The 20,434-nt window shown below is 41.6% G+C and overlaps 1 protein-coding gene across 1 annotated transcript in view; it reads left to right on the forward strand.

The window, feature by feature from the left end:
- Positions 1–20,434, forward strand: part of LOC120990939 (protein unc-13 homolog A-like) — a 2,175,961-nt gene that overhangs the window by 1,331,283 nt on the left and 824,244 nt on the right. Inside the window, exons 28-29 of the mRNA XM_040419831.1 lie at positions 15,972–16,098; positions 16,235–16,331. Coding sequence (XP_040275765.1) covers positions 15,972–16,098; positions 16,235–16,331 — 224 coding nt within the window. The remainder of the gene's footprint in view (positions 1–15,971; positions 16,099–16,234; positions 16,332–20,434) is intronic.

Raw genomic sequence — 20,434 nt, forward strand, 5'->3', positions numbered from 1 at the left:
AAATATATTACAAGTTATATTATAATTTAAATAATATAATTATAATATATATATATATTTTTATATACACGCACAAACATATATATATATATATATATATATATACATACATACATGCATGTATACACAGACACACACACATATATGCACACATGTATATACACATATAAAATTTTACTACTGAAAAATGTACTTTACTGGGGCTCTGAAATAAACTGTAAATAACCGATCTCACCACTTCATCCCCTGAGCAGATAATTGAATGCTAGTAGAAAGGGGATTAAAATGTTAATCGACAGGAGGCCAGTGGGGTGCTGCTCAACACCTAATGTCATTGTATTTAATTAATATAAAAAAAAAAATGTCAGCATCTCTGTATCCTAATAACAGTAATCTGCCATTTTCTTCACTGCCAGGTCTTTTTATAGCTGGATATATAAAAAAAAGGTCTCGTCTGCACTGGATTAGTGCGGCGAGCCGATGGACTTAAGGTGCAAATCACAACCAGAGCTTGGATACGAGATTTTTTTATTTTGAAAAGACGACGCGTTTCGGGGTACTCAGGACCCCTTTATCAAGTCTGAAAAAACATATAGTTATTACAGTAGTCTGGGCAGTGTGAATGATCAAAAGTTCATAGTAGCTGAAAGACAGTAGTTAAAATAGTGTGTATACATATGTGCATACATGTACACATACACACATGCACGCATTTATATTTGTATATATAAAAATTAATTGGATGCATGGATAGATCAATGAATAAAGACAAAAACATGAACATAATATACAGTACAGACCAAAAGTTTGGACACACCTTCTCATTCAAAGAGTTTTCTTTATTTTCATGACTATGAAAATTGTAGATTCACACTGAAGGCATCAAAACTATGAATTAACACATGTGGAATTATATACATAACAAACAAGTGTGAAACAACTGAAAATATGTCATATTCTAGGTTCTTCAAAGTAGCCACCTTTTGCTTTGATTACGGCTTTGCACACTCTTGGCATTCTCTTGATGAGCTTCAAGAGGTAGTCCCCTGAAATGGTTTTCACTTCACAGGTGTGCCCTGTCAGGTTTAATAAGTGGGATTTTTTGCCTTATAAATGGGGTTGGGACCATTAGTTGCGTTGAGGAGAAGTCAGGTGGATACACAGCTGATAGTCCTACTGAATAGACTGTTAGAATTTGTATTATGGCAAGAAAAAAGCAGCTAAGTAAAGAAAAACGAGTGGCCATCATTACTTTAAGAAATGAAGGTCAGTCAGTCAGCCGAAAAATTGGGAAAACTTTGAAAGTAAGGGCTATTTGACCATGAGGGAGAGTGATGGGGTGCTGCGCCAGATGACCTGGCCTCCACAGTCACCGGACCTGAACTCAATCGAGATGGTTTGGGGTGAGCTGGACCGCAGAGTGAAGGCAAAAGGGCCAACAAGTGCTAAGCATCTCTGGGAACTCCTTCAGGACTGTTGGAAGACCATTTCAGGGGACTACCTCTTGAAGCTCATCAAGAGAATGCCAAGAGTGTGCAAAGCAGTAATCAAAGCAAAAGGTGGCTATTTTGAAGAACCTAGAATATGACATATTTTCAGTTGTTTCACACTTGTTTGTTATGTATATAATTCCACATGTGTTAATTCATAGTTTTGATGCCTTCATAGTCATGAAAATAAAGAAAACTCTTTGAGAAGGTGTGTCCAAACTTTTGGTCTGTACTGTACATAGTTCCACTACCAATCACAGTGCATGACTTGATAGAAATGTAAAAACTGATATTATTGATAACTAGCAATGCATTTTTTGCAAATATAAAAATATATTACAAGTTATATTATAATATAAATAATAATATAATTATAATATATACAGGGTGGGCCATTTATATGGATACACCTTAATAAAATGGGAATGGTTGGTGATATTAACTTCCTGTTTGTGGCACATTAGTATATGTGAGGGGGGAAACTTTTCAAGATGGCTGGTGACCATGGCGGTCATTTTGAAGTCGGCCATTTTGAATCTAACTTTTGTTTGTTCAATAGGAAGTGGGTCATGTGACACATCAAACTTATTGGGAATTTCACAAGAAAAACAATGGTGTGCTTGGTTTTAACGTAACTTTATACTTTCATGAGTTATTTACAAGTTTCTCTTTGATTACAGCCATTGACATGTCGCCGAGGTTAACACGTGAGGAGCGGATAGAAATTGTGTTGATGTCTGGTGAACGCAGTAACCGGCTCATTGCAGCAGATTTCAATGCAAGTCACCCTACGAGACCACCCATCTCCCATGCTACAGTTAGCAAACTGCTTGCTAAGTTTCGTGAAACTGGTTCAGTGTTGGATTTGCCAAAATGTGGACACATGAAATCTGTCTCTAATGAAGAAACATCAGTGGCTGTCCTAGCTTCATTCAGCAAGAGCCCACAGCGTAGCACTCGCCGCATGTCACTGGAGAGTGGCATTAGTCGAACATCCCTTCGGCGGATATTAGCTACTCACAAATGGCACCCTTACAAACTCCAGCTACTGCAGCATCTCAACGAGGATGACCCAGATCGGCGCACTGAATTTGAAGAATGGGCAAAACAAAAATTGGAACAGGACCCTCAGTTTACGCAGAAGATTTTGTTCAGTGATGAGGCAAACTTTTATTTGAATGGTGAAGTTAACAAACAAAACCACCGCTATTGGTCTGACACTAACCCACATTGGATAGATCCCTCCATAACTGTTGAAACAAAAAAATTGATGGTATGGTGTGGTATATGGGGTACAAAGATAGTGGGGCCATTCTTCATCAATGGAAACCTCAAGGCCACTGGATATGCGAAATTGCTACATGATGATGTGTTTCCCTCTTTATGCACTGAAGCTGGCACTTTCCCTGAGTTTTTCCAGCAAGGTGGTGCACCACCACATTATGGGTGTCAGGTCCAAGCATTCCTAGATGAACAGTTTCTTGGAAAGTGGATTGGTCGTCGTGGGCCAGTTGAATGGCCCCCAAGGTCTCCCGATCTGACCCCCTTAGACTTTTATCTTTGGGGTCATCTGAAGGCAATTGTCTATGCTGTGAAGACACGAGATGTGCAGCACCTGAAACTACGGATACTGGAAGCCTGTGCTAGCATTTCTCCTGTGGTGTTGCTATCAGTGTGTGAAGAGTGGGAGAAGAGGGTTGCATTGACAATCCAAAACAATGGGCAGCACATTGAACACATTTTATAAGTGGTCAGAAACTTGTAAATAACCCATGAAAGAATAAAGTTACGTTAAAACCAAGCACACCATTGTTTTTCTTGTGAAATTCCCAATAAGTTTGATGTGTCACATGACCCTCTTCCTATTGAAAAAACAAAAGTTGGATTAAAAATGGCTGACTTCAAAATGGCCGCCATGGTCACCACCCATCTTGAAAAGTTTCCCCCCTCACATATACTAATGTGCCACAAACAGGAAGTTAATATCACCAACCATTCCCATTTTATTAAGGTGTATCCATATAAATGGCCCACCCTGTGTGTGTATGTGTGTGTGTATATATATATGTATATATATATATATATATATATATATATATATATATATATATATATATATAAAAAAATGTGAGTGATTAAGTCAGCACAACCCTGTATGCAGGTGCACATCACTATGGCAAAATACATATACAAACGCAAAATACAAATGCTATAGCACTCTGCAACCAGCATTCTGCCCTGCCTCTATGCTGGATGAGGCATTGGTGTACATTTTGGCCAAAGCGTAATAAGCCACTCACCACGTCAAGTTCGCCTCTATGGAGTGGTCCCTAACACTAGTTCCTACCTGTTTATGGGCCATGACAGCCACACAAAGTCCAGGGAATGCAGGTGCAGCATGCACGCCAAGCACACTCTGCTTTTAACCCCGTACGGTGCCATTACAGCTTTCATCGGATCCAAGGATGCAAGTACCAACATGCATGCTGAGCCCACTATATACTTCTCCTGGAGCCAAATGGCTACTGGTAGGTGCTATATAAGCAGACTCCGTTTTATACTGACTTTAAAACCAGCCTCCAGGACAGATTGACTGGTCAGGTGTGCATGACTGCATGGAGATCGCCACGCCTCCAATATATACTACAAAGAAAAAATGTGGGTGATTCAGTCAGCACAACCCTGTATGCAGGTGCACATCACTATGGCAAAATACATATACAAACGCAAAATACAAATGCAATAGCACTCTGCAACCAGCATTCTGCCCTGCCTCTATGCTGGATGAGGCATTGGTGTACATTTTGGCCAAAGCGTAATAAGCCACTCACCACGTCAAGGTCGCCTCTGTGGAGTGGTCCATAACACTAGTTCCTACCTGTTTATGGGCCATGACAGCCACACAAAGTCCAGGGAATGCAGGTGCAGCATGCACGCCAAGCACACTCTGCTTTTAACCCCGTCCGGTGCCATTACAGCTTTCATCGAATCCAAGGATGCAAGTACCAACATGCATGCTGAGCCCACCATATACTTCTCCTGGAGCCAAATGGCTACTGGTAGGTGTTATATAAGCAGACTCAGTTTTATACTGACTTTAAAACCAGCCTCCAGGACAGATTGTCTGTGACACGCACAAACATATATATACATACATGCATGTATACACAGACACACACACATATATACACATATATGCACACGTATATATATAAAATTTTACTACTGAAAAATGTTAGTAGAAAGGGGATTAAAAGGTTAATCTACAGGAAGCCACCTAATGTCATTGTATTTAATTAATATGAAAAAAATGGCAGCATCTCTGTATCCTAATAACAGTAATCTGCCATTTTCTTCACTGCCAGGTCTTTTTATAGCACAGTCATGGGAACCAATCACAAGCCGATTCTCACGGAAATTAAGGTTAAATACCTTGTTAACCAATATGACATAATTGTTTTGACAAGCTGTCATCACCAGTTAAGCTGGATTGCCAGAGAACCGGCCTGTGATTGGTTCCCATGACCGTGGGAACTAGAATGTAATTGGCTAAATATTCTGTATTTAGCGATCCAGAGCTATAAAAAGACCTGGCAGTGAAGAAAATGGCAGATTACTGTTATTAGGATACAGAGATGCTGCCATTTTTTAAAAATATTAATTAAATACAATGACATTAGGTGTTGAGCAGCGCCCCACTGGCCTCCTGTCGATTAACCTTTTAATCCCCTTTCTACTAGCATTCAATTATTTGCTATGGGGATGAAGTGGTGAGATTGGTTATTTACAGTTCTGTATGGTACTTTCTATGGTTCAGTCCAGCGCCTCTGTTTTTTTAATTATTCATAATTAAAAATCAAATTATTCATTTTTATTCATAAAAATACGAGGATTGTGTTTGCAGTGATCTACCAGTGCTGCACCGACTTTCCCTGTGTGTAGTGTGTGTCTGCCAGCCTTAGGATGTGCTGTCATTAGTCCTCCTTATGATGTGCAGTGTGTGAGGCTGGTGGTCACAGGTCATGGCTCTGACCCCTTCACTGCTGGTGCCCTGGAGCACACGGTATCAGTCTGTATAGAGACACTGTATAGCGCACGGGAACTAACTAACTGACTGTAGTTCCATGAGCCATCTGGTGTTCACAAACCAACATTGCACCCTGAATTTTCTCAATGGCTATTTACGTGATTCGGGTTTGCTAATTGAATTAGAAATCACTTTGCGCTGCCGCGACTCTGAAGGGAGCGCTAGCGATGGTATATCTGTAGGTCTAACTTAGCTGTCTGTGCCACAGTTATTTGCCCCTGCTTATTTACTAAACAATATATATTTGTTTTTTTGGTGTCTAGGCTGCCACGAGGGCGGCTAACTTTTTACCGGGTATATGTGTGTAGATGTAATTATCCCTAACATAGTTTTCTTTTTTTTTTCGCCAACAGAAACTATTCATCTTCCATTTTGGTTACTGTATCTGACCATTCTTTATATTTTTGTTCATTGGGATCTTCGACATATTTTTTTTTCATACCTCTCTGCCTCTTGTTCTAATTCCAATATTTTCCTCCTTATGCCCTTCTTATATATTACTGTGTATTTTGTGAAAATCCCTCTTATGAAGGCCTTAGCAGCCTCCCAAACCACATTGGTTTCTGCTGAACCCTCATTTATATCAAAATATTCCCTGATCTCTCTCGAAATCCTATTGTGTATTCCCATTATGTTTATCCATCCTAGATTTATATTCATCCCTCTTTTTTTCACCCTTCTACCCATTTTTTAACTTGTGATAATAAGGTTGTGATCCGAAATACCACGTTGCCCATACCTAACTCGTTCAATGTCCAGTGAACCTTTATTATTTGTGAAAACTAAGTCAATCCGTGATAAACTCCTATGCGTTTTAGAAAAACATGAGTATCTCTTTAACCCTGGATACATTACTCTTCAAATATCGATCCAACCCAATTCTTCTGTGATACTTTTTAATTTAGATCCCGTGCATTTCCCCTGTATTTTCCCTAATCTACATCTATCTAATTCACCGTCCATTACATTGTTAAAATCTCCTATTACCAACAGTGATTTTTCCCCGCATTAAAGGGAAAGATCATGAATTTTAAGTAGGACCTCTGTTTTAAAGGGTGGCAGTATGTAAACATTTGCTATTACCCATGCTTTCCCTTCTAATATACAGTCCACAAGAACGTAACAACCTTCTTTATCTATCTCAGTACTACTTTAATGTCTATATCTCGATGTATTAATATGCTCACCCCTCTCGCATATGATGAATAGACTGAATGGAAGGAATGCTGACTCCAGGGTCTACTCACCCCTCCTACCGTCTCGCTTGTCAGATGTGTCTCTTGTAAACAGACTATGGCGGGGAGAGACCTTTGTATTGCGTCAAAAACCGCCACCCTCTTCACACCCCTACTCAATCCCCTAATATTCCATGAAATTATTCTCATAAAAAAACAGTTGATATTGATTACCCATCACCTGGATCTTGATTGCCAACAGAAAGGGGGGATACAAAAAAAAAACAGCTGAGGAATTACCCTTTGCCCACCCCCTCCTGAATGACCCATAGTACCATCTGACCCTGGCTCTTTTCCTTAGCATTACTCCCTCCCTGCTCCTCCCCAGCCCGCTGCACCTCAGCCCTTTATCTTTTCTTTAATCCATTCTTCCAACTCCCCAGCGGACTCAAAAAAACAGGTTCTATTCTCCCATTCTATTCGTAGTTTAGCTGGAAACATCATGGAGTACTTTACATTTTTAGAACGCAAGATTTTTTTTACATCTATAAAATGACTTCTTTCCTTTACCATCTCCCTTGCGTAATCCGGAAATAACATTACTGATGCACCTAAATACTACAGCCTTCCTTTCTTCCTGGATCTGCGTGCCATCTCCTCCTTGTCCCTGACTGATAATAAGTTAATCACTATCGGTCTCAGGTTTGTTCCCGGGGGGTGGGTGGCTTTGCCGGCACTCTATAGGCCCGTTCCACAAAATCTTTGATCTGAAATTTTGGCCCAGTTGTTCCATCAGCCAGATTTGTATAAAACCACAAAGATCTTGTGCTTCCGTCCCCTCCGGGATCCCTAGACATCTCAAATTTGACCTTCTGGACCTATTATCTAACTCAAGTATTTTGTTTTTTAATACCTTGTTCTCTTCTTTTAGGGTATTTTTCTCTTTAGCTACTATCTGTAAGAGATCCTCTGAGTCCGATATTCTTTTCTCTACTTCCGTCATCCTGTCTTTATATTTTTGTAGGTCCGCTCTAAAAAGCCCAACCACTTCCTTAATGTTTCCAGTCTGGAGAGAGAGATCTTTTATTGCCAGGTTACAGTTCTTTATTTCTTGAAATATATCTTGCAGACTGGGCATCTGCTCCCCTCTATCGGGGTCTACCTCTTTCAACTGTTTACTACTTCTCTCCCCATACCGGAAATCCTCCCCCGATGTGTTCAAACAAACATTCTCCACCGAACTGAAGGATTCCCCCTCAGGGTCTTGGGGTATATCATCTTTTTTTCTCCTGGGGGGACTAGTCTGTCTGCGCATATTAGTCAACAGCAATTGCTTAGACTTTTCTACTTTTTTAACCATTGGGGAAATTGAGGTGTTTGACTCTGGTTGCCCCTCCCCTTTTTCCCTATCCCCTGTCTGGCCATCTCTATATTCCGTATTTAAAGCAGGTCTGAAAAAAACGGCCAACTCTGCAGTGGCCTGCAGGGGAAACCTCCCCGCCCCCCGAGTAAATACTTAAGTAGCCTGGCAGACAAAAGTGTTGGTCAGCTTAATACAATTGGTTACATTTTCCCCAGTCTACCACTCCTTCATTCCTCTCGACACCTTATTCCAACCTTTTGTGACAGGCCTTCCTCAAGCTTAATGCGGTTAACCGTTTAGTGCATGTACTGAATTTAAAAAGGGTAAATTTTTCAGCTATTAAACCGCCCGGTCACAGAAGGGGATCAATAGGCCACCAACACCAACAGTAAAAATATGTATCTCACCATCGGTCGTGCTCACAGTCCATTTAGTGCGATTAACACGGTTAACTCAAGTTCCAGTTAGTTATCTGGGTTAGTTCCAGCCGCGTACAGGTGAAAATCACTCAGCTGAGCTCACAATCCATACTAAATGGTCAACCCTGTTAAACAGACGTCCAGTCAATATAGTTAATGTAATTACACCACCCCTAGTACTTCCACAGCTAATAAACCATGACAACTTTTTGAGTTATAAAAAAGACAATAAGTTATATGGATTAATACATAACACACAATTAGTATGGTTGACGCAGCTAGTTACAATCCACTCGGTGTGGCTAACACTGCTGTACTCCAAGCCAATTAATATTATTGACCTGGAGGGCAGTCCCAAATGTCCCCGCTCCAAAATTTAGCAGGCTTGCGCTTGTATAGCAACTCTCGAGTAGTTGGGTTAGTTCATGCAGCAGTTGTCAATCTTCAATACGTCCCGCAGTTGTCAATCTTCAATACGTCCCATCTTTGTCTCTGTGTGTCCATAGCATTCCAGTTAAGTTGTACAGTTTATAAATTTATCTGTGTAGTTCCAATCGCATCAATATAAGCACCCTTTTAGGCCGCACCGTCAGCGTTTAATATTAGTCTCAGTTTAATACAGGGGTGATAAAAAAGGGAATATAGGGAAAGAAAATCTTGCAATTATACGGCCGTAGCCCTCGTCTCAGGCTGTAGGATCCCCGACCGATATACAAAGGGGGGGGTTAGAGGTGGCTGGATATTCAGGGGTAAAAAGTGGCTAGATGTTATTTACCACTCATTTGTTTTTATTTCATCCTCAGTGCCTCTTTGCTATCAATAAGCAAGTCTCCTCCTCCCCTGCCAGACTCAAGACCTTCCCTTTCTGGATACACGCTGTCCTGGGGGGAGGGGCACCCGGGTACCCGCTTCTGCGGCCAGTGAAAATAGACGTCCCAACCCCTACTCCAAACCCTCCTGTCCAACAAACGAAACTCCATTCAGAATCCACTCAGGCCCGGCGACCATACATCTCACCTCAGTGCCGGCTTCTAGCTTTAGGGGACAGGCGGAGAAAGCACCGATAGTGGCGGTATCCACCTCACTCAAACTCCGGAGGCCAGCTGGGCGCATCTCAGCCCTTCGGCATCGGGGCGACAAACGGTGACATTCAGGGTCCAGAAGTTGCAAGGCCATGGGACAGCAGGGAGCAGAACAGCGTCTATTCCATCGAGGTGCTAGCTGGCTGGAGCTCAGCCGTAGGAAGGGAGGTGCGCACGTCACCTGCGTGCGTCCGCACGCATGCTCCCCGTCGATGTGCTTTAGGGGGAAAAAAATTCCTTCCAGACTCAAATCAGCCAATCAGAAAAACTACCTGGATCAACGACCCCTCTCTAGTAGCTATAGCCTGTAATATTATTACGCTCCAGAAATACTTTCAGGCCCCTCTTGAATTCCTTTATTGTACTCACCATCACCACCTTTTCAGGCAGAGAGTTCCATAGTCTCACTGCTCTTACCGTACAGAATCCTCTTCTATGTTTGTGTACAAACCTTATTTCCTTCATACGCAGAGGATGTTCCCTCATCACAGTCACAGTCCTGGGGATAAATAGATAATGGGAGAGATCTCTGACCCCTGATATATTTATACATAGTAATTAGATCTCCCCTTAGTCGTCTTTTTTCTAAAGTGAATAACCCTAATTTTGATCATCTTTCAGGGTACTGAAATCCAACCAATCCAGTTATTACTTTAGTTGCCCTCCTCTGAACCCTCTCCAGCTCTGCTATGTCTGCCTTGTTCACAGGAGCCCAGAACTGTACACAGTACTCCATGTGTGGTCTGACTAGTGATTTGTAAAGCGGTAGGACTATGTTCTCATCACGGGCATCTATGTCCCTTTTGATGCAACCCATTATCTTATTGGCCTTGGCAGCAGCTGCCGGACACTGGTTTCCACAGCTTAGTTTGCTGTTCACTAAAATTTCTAGGTCCTTTTCCATATCAGTGTTACCCAGTGTTTTACCATTTAGTATGTACGGGTGACTTATTATTCCTTCCCATGTGCATAAACTTACATTTGTCAGCATTAAACCTCATCTGCCACTTGTCTGCCCAAGCCTCCAATCTATCCAGATCCCTCTGTAGCAGTATACTGTCCTCTTCCGTGTTAATTACTTTACACAGTTTAATGTTATCTGCAAAAATTGATATTTTACTGTGCAAGCCTTCTACAAGATCATTAATAAATATATTGAAGAGAATAGGTCCCAACAGGGGCGTACATAGAATTCATTGGGCCATAGCAGGAATATGAATTGGGGCCCCATGGTCCTTTCTAAGTCCCGCTGGTCCCTCCAACCTTCTACCCCAGGCCCTCTCCTCCCTTACCAATGAACTGTAGTTACATTGGTGCTACATTACACATTAGAAAAAACTTTTTGGGTCCAGCTCCAATGTTCAAGGTGTAAATCTTTATTCAAGCTGTTTTAAAATATTCCAAAATACAGGTACACTTTTGTTACGCATTTCAGAGCATAATCAATAAAGGTCCTTCCTCAGGTTTAGAGTCATGAGGAAGGACCTTTATTGATTATGGTCTGAAACGTGTAACACAAGTGTACCTGTATTTTGGAATATTTTAAAACCGTTTGAACAAAGATTTATACCTTGAACATTGGAGCTGGCCCAAAAAAGTTTTTTCGGAGGTTTAACTGACATCCAGACGCTATGTCAAGACAAGGACACACAGGTGAGAGCTGCCTACGTTTGTTTTTGTCGTACATTACACATTACTACTGTTTTTGATAACGTGGGGGGTGCTTATGAAACAACATGTATAAAAGGGGTGACATTAGTAGGTATAATGTACTATATTGCACTACCGTCCAAGCCTGCATTCACATTACTGTCAGTTTTCCATTCTTCTGATCAGTCAGAAGAAAGAAAAAAAAAGCAATAAAACAGATCCTGTATTTTAAGCATCCGTTATGCTCATTTATGCACATTTTGCATCCATTTTAGCCATTTCTGTCTGAGATACGTTATTTTAGAAGGTAAATAAAAAAATACTTTGTGTAGAACTTTTTTTTATATAAAAAAAACGGATATCATATGGAAATGGCTAAAGAGGAAGCGTAACTGAGCATAACGGATGCTTAAAATACAGGATCTGTATCTTGTTTATTTATCTTTTCTTCTGACAGATCAGAAGAATGGTAAACGGAACAGTAATGTGAACCCAGCTTAAGGCTTCATTCATATCTCAGGTGACAGTATCCGGCAGAGAACATCCTGCCAGAGTTGACTGGATCCAGAATTGCTAGATTATGTCATTCACCAGGGATGCCCAACCAGCACCCTCCAGCTGTTGAAAAACTAAAATTCCCAGCATGCCCTAATAGCGTTAGGTTGTCCAGGCATGCTGGGAGTTTTAGTTTTGCAACAGCTGGAGGGCTGCAGGTTAAGCTTTCCTGCCATAGACTATGGCAGACTACCAGCAGGGTTTCGGCCTGACTAAAACTGTTCTACTCGTGAAGGGGAGAAACCAGCAGTGGTGGATTAGTGAACTCTGGCAGGATGTTCTCTACCACAGGGATCAGCAACCTCCAGCACTCCAGCTATTGTGAAACTACAACTCCCAGCATGCTCCACTCACTTCTATGGGAGTTATGAGAACAGCCAAGCAAGTGTGCATGCTGGGAGTTGGTTTCACCACACCTGGAGTGCCGAAGGTTGCCGACCCCTGCTCTACCAGATGCCGATCACCAGAGATGTGAACGAAGACTAATACAGCATCAAAGTGCAGTGATCAGATGGTCTTATTTTGTCCAGGTTCAGAGCTGAACCCCGGACATATCTCCTTCTTCCCCCATTCAGCCCCCTGTGACATGAGCGTTGGAGCATTTACCTTGCCCTGCGCTGAATCTAGAGAATTTTTCTGGAGATTCGGTGACTTCAAGGGATCTGAAGAAAAAGCACTTGCCCTGCGCAATTCAGCGCATGGCAAGGGAGAGCATTGGAGCATGAAATGTGTAACACCCCAGAGTTGTGTTACAAAATCCTTTTACCCCACTACAACAAGCTACCCATAGTCACCATAGTGATCATGCTTTAAGCCTTATATTTTGACTTTGGTGCAGGGAAGGGAATACAGGATAAAGCCACCCTTCCATTTGCAAGCATTCCATTACATAATGGTGGGACTACAGAGTAAAGACACATAATAGTGGGACTACAGAGTAAAGACACCCCCTTGTTTACAGAGCTCAGAACACTTCAAAGTTAGTCATTAGTGATTGCTTAGTGCAGACCTTTGGTTCACTGGTTATACCGAGAGGGAAACTGTTAATTAGGACACACTACACATGCGGGCAGGAACCTAGGGTAGCCGTTTTATGTTTTGTCTATGTATGTCATTATATGTAATACATGCAGCACGTTGTACTTATTTGGGTACCCCAGAGCTGGTTCCTCTCCCTCCTAAGCATAAGCCGAGGGCAGATTAACTCGAAGTAAGGGGGAATGTAACACCCCAGAGTTGTGTTACAAAACGCTTTTACCCCGCTATAATCTGTTAAAAGCATTTACATTGTCATCTGATGTAATTTTACCTGGCATCCTCACAAATGTGCAAATGTGTTAGCGGGGACTCAGCTACAGTTTAGTGTTTCTAGACTGGAATAGTTCATTCCAGTTTAGCTCCCCCCTCTGTGAGCAGAAGTGGGCTGCACCCATATCCTGCCTCATGGGGAGAGAAGGAAGTTAAGTTAGTGTGTAACCCACCCCCTGCTAGGGGTAGGGTGTGCATGGTAGGAGCTCCCAGATATAGGAATCCAAAGCCAGGATCTTGTCTCGGCTGAGACAATTGATTATCATCCCCAGCCTGAGCCTTGCAGCCTCAGCTGGAAGAAGCAAGCAGACAACTCCAGAATTCCAGGACGAAATCATACCCTGAGACAATAGCTGTGAGTACCGTCCAGATTCCCAGGAGAAGCCATATTCCTCCTCAGCTAGTCAGTCCCCAGATAGCAGAAGATAGTAAGCGCAGAAGCCAAATTCCTGCCACAGTATAGAGCTAACAAAGCAGACGTCCTTTTCCTGCAAAGCTCCAGGCACATGATAGAGCAGAAGATATATTTCTGCCACACATTGCCAATACCTGCTGGGACCAAAGACTATTGCTGTACCTTGCTTGGATGAAAGCTACTCTCAGTGAAGACAAGTTTGAACTTTACCCAAGGTCTGGATCTCAATTACTTCTGCAATTTCCTTTATTACTCTTACTAGCACAACACTCATTTTATTGCAAGGATAGCCAGGATCCAGGAGTCCCGCCGTACCCAGGTAGGAGACACCATTGACACTATTGCTATCACCACACAGAGACATTACACCACTCTGGCATTCCTACCCTGGTACGTGAGTTACAACACCTTAAAGGGCCCTGTGACTGTACACTGCTCACGCTGCAATTGGCGTCACGAACAAAACTATAGACTATTATACCCATATCCTGACCCACTGCATAATTTGGCGTCCGTACCACGGTCCCTGCTCTATTGCAAATGCTCTGGTGCTCATATCAGAGAGGCTGAGTGGGAGAAGAAGGGAATGTGACAAACCCTTTAACAGTCACAGTCAACTAGTATTGCGTAAACTTGTATTTTCAAGTCTGGCATACAAGGTTAGGGTTATCGAAGAATTCTGTTATGGATTCTGCTACCACGGACCATAATAGAATTCTATGACTGCATAGCATGGTCATCACAGATTTCTATTATGACGGAATCCAATATGGAAACCTCCTTATAGGCTTCCGTGTTGGATGCCGTCATAGAATTCCGTTGTGGTCCGTGGTACCGCAATCCATAACGGGATTCTAAGAAAACCCAAACCTTATAAGCTGAACTTGAAACACAAGTTCGCTTAACACTACTCATAACGCATTAACTAAATGTGAAAACTCATCAAGTGTTTGTTAACTCTGCTACATCTGTGTGTGTATGTGTATATATATATATATATATATATATATATACACATATACAGTGTGTGTATATATATATATATACACACACCATATACACTGTACATATAGTACACACACATGTATACATTTACTCAGTCATTCACATATACACAGGTACATTGGACAATTACAGACACATCATACATATGTACATAATACAGTACACTACACAGGCATATGTATAGATATGTTACACAGGCATATGTATAGATATGTAAACACACATATATTACATTGACACACACTTACCTTCTGAGCAGGTCTCCAGGGTAAACAGTTAGAATTGATGAGAGAACATCTTCTCCTCAGCTGGGCAGTACAGCAGGCTCTCTTCCCCCTTTCCTGTGTCCCGACTGCTGCACATGGATTACATAACAGCATAGGAGGACTCTGCAGTGTGCCAGGACCGGGAAGAGGAGCAGAGTGGGGGAGGGGAGCACTAGGGAGGCTTCTGATGGGATACTACAAGATAGCATCTCTTAGAAAATCTTCAAACAGTTTACCCATGACAGATGTTAAACTTACCGGCCTATAGTTTCCAGGCTCTGTTTTTGGACCCTTTTTGAATATTGGCACCACATTTGCTATGCACCAATCCTGTGGAGCACTCCCTGTCAGTATAGAGTCCTTAAATATCAGAAATAAGCGTCTGGTTATGACATTACTTAATTCTCTAAGGATACGGGGGTGTATGCCATCTGGTCCTTGTGATTTGTCTATTTTAATCTTTTTAGGACGCTGCTGTACTTTTTACTGGGTCAGACAGGGCACTTTTAATGGGGAATTTGTATTTACATTCTGCATTTCATCTGAAAGTTTATTTTGCTCAGTGAATACAGTGGAGAAAAAATATTTAATAGCTTTGCTTTCTCCTTATCGCTCTCTGCAACTCCCCCCTTATTACTCTGTAGAGGGCCGACACCTTAAGATTTATACTTTTTACCATTTACATAATTGAAGAACATTTTATGGTTAGTTTTGCTCTTTTTGGCAAGTAATCTCTTGGTCTCTAGTTTGGCTGTTTGTATTTGTTTTTTACATATTCAATTTTTTTCCTTATAGTTTTTTAGTGCTTCCTCACTACCCTCCTGTTTTAGTGATTTAAATGCTTTTTTGTCATTTATTGCTTTCTTTACAGTGGTAGTTATCCACATTGGTTCCTTATCCTTTTATTCCCTTAAAGTTGTACCTATCACAATTAGATTTTAGGATGCTTTTAAAAATATCACATTTTGTGGCTGTATTTTTATTTTTGAGGACTTTGAACTGGTGTAGGAAGGAGGGGTTTGATGTGTCAAGTTAGAAATGGCTACATCTGTGTGTATACAAACAGTATATATGTGTGTGTGTGTGTGTATGTGTGAGATATATATATATATATATATATATGAGCTTACCTTCTGAAATTTCAATGTATTTCTAGAACACGACAAGCACCGTTTATGTAAGAGTGCAGACTATATGAACTTACACTTCAAGGTCAAGTGGCTATACAATGAATATGTGACAGATCTTCCATCTTTTAGGAACAAGGTCCCTGAATACCCTGCGTAAGTATAAAATAGAAATTCAAGTATAAGATTTCTTCACTCTGTAGATTGCTCAAATCACAGGGCCTAACACAAAAGATGTATTGCAATGTAAAATACAGCTTTCTGTCACGCACTATTCCTAATGTTTCTGCAGTTGGTTTGAGCCATTTGTTATTCAGTGGTTGGATGAAAATGAAGAAGTTTCTCGGGATTTCCTTCATGGAGCCTTGGAAAGAGACAAAAAGGATGGGGTTAGTGCTGAAAGAATTTTCTAATTACATTTACAAATAGTGGTATGCATCTCCTGAAAATGACTGTGGCTAAACTAAGCCATGTTGTATTTTACATATCTTTATGGTCAAAAGCAGTGGAGAATCTTAGCACAGTGCAACTTGACATCCCCCTTGGAAAAAGAATTCTGGAACATGTATTTTTATAAAGCTACAGTATGTTGTGATATTCCTTTATTATTCCTGCTAGAAGTTTCATGTGGAATACAATGTTGGGAGTGGTGACAGGTCCTCTTTAAGGCTACAACTACATTTTAGTATGTCCAAATGAGTAGGAAGCACTGTGTATTTGCGTGTGGCACTCTGTGCAGCCTAGCTCATCCTGCTTCCTCTGGTATCCCCTTCCTCACCTTGTTGATTGCCAGGGCCAGGCTCCTACTAGTCATCTTGTCTGGCCCTGTCAATCAAGGAGAGGGAAAGTCTGGCAGAAGAAGCAAAGAGGAGCAAGTGTGCACAGTGGTTTGGGCTCACCCTCAGTGCACTTAACTACTCATTTGCATATCAATTAAAATTAATATTTCTCCAGAATAAAACAAAAGTAAAAGGTATAAGTATGTTCAGGTGGTTTAACCCCACAAGACACTGTGTCTGTTGACAGATACCATTTAGCACTATTTTATGAGTAATTACAATTGCAGTTGCCAAACATGTTTTACCATTTTTGTGGTGAACTATTGTTAAATCTATAAACTTTGTATTAACTCCTTTAGGACACAGCCTACTTTGGTTCTTAAAGTTTATTTTTTACTTCAGTAAATGGCATTTATCATGTAGACAAAGGTAATACCAGACTCGTTCTAATGTATTGTGAAAGTTTATATTGCCTACTGTGCTGGCTTGATTAATTTTTTGATTGTATTATGCACTGCTCATATCCAGGGGTTACAACCACCCTGCAATCCAGCAGTGGTGGCCATGCTTGCATACTATAGAAAAAAATCCTTTACACACACTCCCATGGTCCTAACTACTAGAGAGGCCGGCATCTTTTCTTATATTGTGCAAGCAGGGCTGCTGCTAGATTGCAGGTTGGTCGTAACCCTTGGATATGAGAAGTGTATACTGTGATGGAAAAATTAATCAAGCCAGCAAAGGAAGCAATATGGACAATCACAATACATTAGTAAATACCTTATATTAACTTTACATAGTAAATGTAATTTGCTGACGTAAGACAACCCTTTTAAAGCTCGACTATATTGTTATTTATTTATTTTCGTTTTTTGATCTTGACATTTCAAAAGTCAATTTTTTTTTCTATTTTTCTGTTAACATAGCCGTATGAGGGCTTGATTTGTGCCGGACAAGTTGCATTTTTTTTAATTTTTTTTTTAAATGCTTTATTTTCAAACCAAGAAAATACAATGTGAACAACACCAACAGTGGTGTAATACGGTACCGAGCACATACAAAGCATTAATAATTTAGACTGTGCAGGATAAGACAGACGACTGTTACATTTCAGGATGCAAAAAACCCAGCCTAATTATTCTATATATCTCAAGCAATACATAGCAAAAAGAAGGTTCAGGGTTCCATGTGGATGGACACTACGGATCTTTATGGAGGGATGGGTAATGATATAGGTCTCAGAACCTGGACTTTCATAGGGACAAGACTGGAGGTTAGAGGGGTTATTTAGCGTGACCTATTGAGTTTAGGTTCTCTCATCTATGCTGAATTTATAGCGGCGGAGGGAAACCTGTATTGTGTCCATAGGGCCCATCTTTTCATGAATATCGAGTGGGTTCTTGATTCCCACGAGGCTAGTTCTTCAAATCGATGTATTTGGTCAACCTTAAGCCTCCACTGTTCCATTGTGGGAACAATTGTTTGCAGCCAATATTTGGGGATCAACAAGCGAGCCGCTAGCAAGAGCTGCTTAAACAGGTAAGAAGGAGCCGAAGAGGCCGAATTCTGCCGTTCCATATAAATGCACTAAATTTTTGTCTGAGGGCGGTATAATAAGATTTTGGAATAGGAATTGGTAAGACTTGTTGAAGGTAGGTGAGGCGGGGGATGACAAGGGAAGAAAGAAGGTTTTTCCTGCCAAACCACGAAAGTGTCGGGGCTGATTTGTTAAGTTTATCTAATGCTTCAAATAGGGAGGATTTCATGGGGGTGAAGTTGAGTGAGAAGAGATCGGAGGTATTTGAGCTAATCTTTACTCCTAAATAGGTTACAGTGGGGGATGACCAGTTGAATGAGGAGTTTACCATCAAGGAGCGTTTGAGTTGATGAGATAGACCCGTACTAATAATAATGGATTTACTTTCATTGATCTTAAAATCCGAAACCTCACTGTAGCTCCTTAGATGCTCCTGAATTAAAGGGAGGGAAACTCTAGGGTTGGAAGTCCTAATCATGACGTCGTCTGCAAAAGCGGCGAGTTTATGGCTCCTGCCTCCTAAAAACGTTCCCTCTATCCTAGTGTCTGCCCGAAGTTTTATTAAAAAGGGTTCCATAGCTAGGATGAATAGAAGGGGGGATAATGGGCATCCCTGGCGTGTACCGTTATGTATTCGAAAAGGAATGGAGAGGTCACCATTGACCATGACCTGTGCTGTGGCTTGCTCGTACATGGCAAATATCGCCTTGATATATGGACCAGGCAGGCCGAACAAGTCTAGTACATGACTTAAAGGGGTTATCCCACTTTGCGTTTTTTGACTTACCTGCTGCCACCGCGCGTTCACTTCCTGGATTCTGGCTGGGGGCGGGCTTCATCTTGATTGAAGTCTTCTCCCGGCCGGGCCGCGCGCTGGACTAAACGCGCACGCTGCCGCGCATGCGCAATGGGACCTATTTCTGGCCAGTATAGTACAGAGCCGGCGTGCGCTTTCGCATCTCTGTACTATTCTGGCCGGGAAGAAGTCACCGTCGCGCATGCGCGGCAGCGTGCGCGTTCAGGACAGCGAGTGGCCCGGCCGGGAGAAAAGAAGGAGTCTTCTGGGCAAGCGCGACCATCGGGATTTTGCGGAAGAGCGGTGGTCGTAACCAGGGGAGACCGAGTCACAACAATAAGGTAAGTGGGGATGAATTTTCTCCTAATCGGTGGGAATTTGTTAATAAAGTATATTTACAAAAATGATCACTGTCAAATCATTAACAGATTTAACAGTGATCATTATGATGGGATAACCCCTTTAAGTAGTTCTAATTTATACGATCAAACGCTTTTTCAGCGTCAGTACTGAGGAGTACTAGTGGAGACGAAGTGCATTTGGCATGGCAAAGTATATTTATAACTCTAGCCGTATTGTCTCTGCCTTCCCTACCACGGACAAAGCCCACCTGGTCCATATGTGCCAGAAGAGGGAGAAGGACTGCCAAGCGGTTAGCCAAAAGTTTCGCTAGAAGCTTAAGGTCAATGTTAAGTAAAGATATAGGCCTATAATTAGCACACACTTTGGAGTCCTTCCCCTCTTTAGGAATCAAAGCAATATGCGCAGTCGTCATGTCTCTAGAAAGGGAGATATTTTGCAAGGTTTGGTTGCAGACATTGAGTAGGTAAGGCAGGAGTTGTTTCTTGAAAGTTTTGTAATAAGAGGCAGGAAGGCCGTCTGGTCCTGGACTTTTACCCTGGGGCATTTGGGCCAAAGCTATGGATAGCTCCTTGATGGTAAATGGAGCCTCTAGGGAGTTTTTCTGTTCAACGGATAGGGTTGGGCATGACAGAGGTTTCAAGAAGGTGTCAATTAATGAGGAGTGGGCAGGTGGGGAGAATGAGGAAGGGATATTATAAAGGGCTTCATAAAAGTCCCTAAATTGGGCCGCTATTTTTGATGAAGCGAAAATTGACTCGCCTTTCGGTGAGGAAAGTTGGTGTATATAATTGTCTGCCCTCCTGGCCTTAATTCTGCTTATTAAAAATTTGGTGGCTTTGTCGCCATGTGCATAGAACTTGTATTGGGAGTTAAGGTAGTACTTTGCTGATTTACTCTGTAATAGAGCCCTCAGTTCTGCTCTGCTGATTTACTCTGTAATAGAGCCCTCAGTTCTGCTCTGGCTTTGGATAGTTCTTGAAGTTGAATCTCAGTCCTAGATTTTTTATGGCCTACTTC

This window comes from Bufo bufo, chromosome 2 (assembly GCF_905171765.1).
Source record: "Bufo bufo chromosome 2, aBufBuf1.1, whole genome shotgun sequence".
NCBI lineage: Eukaryota > Metazoa > Chordata > Amphibia > Anura > Bufonidae > Bufo > Bufo bufo.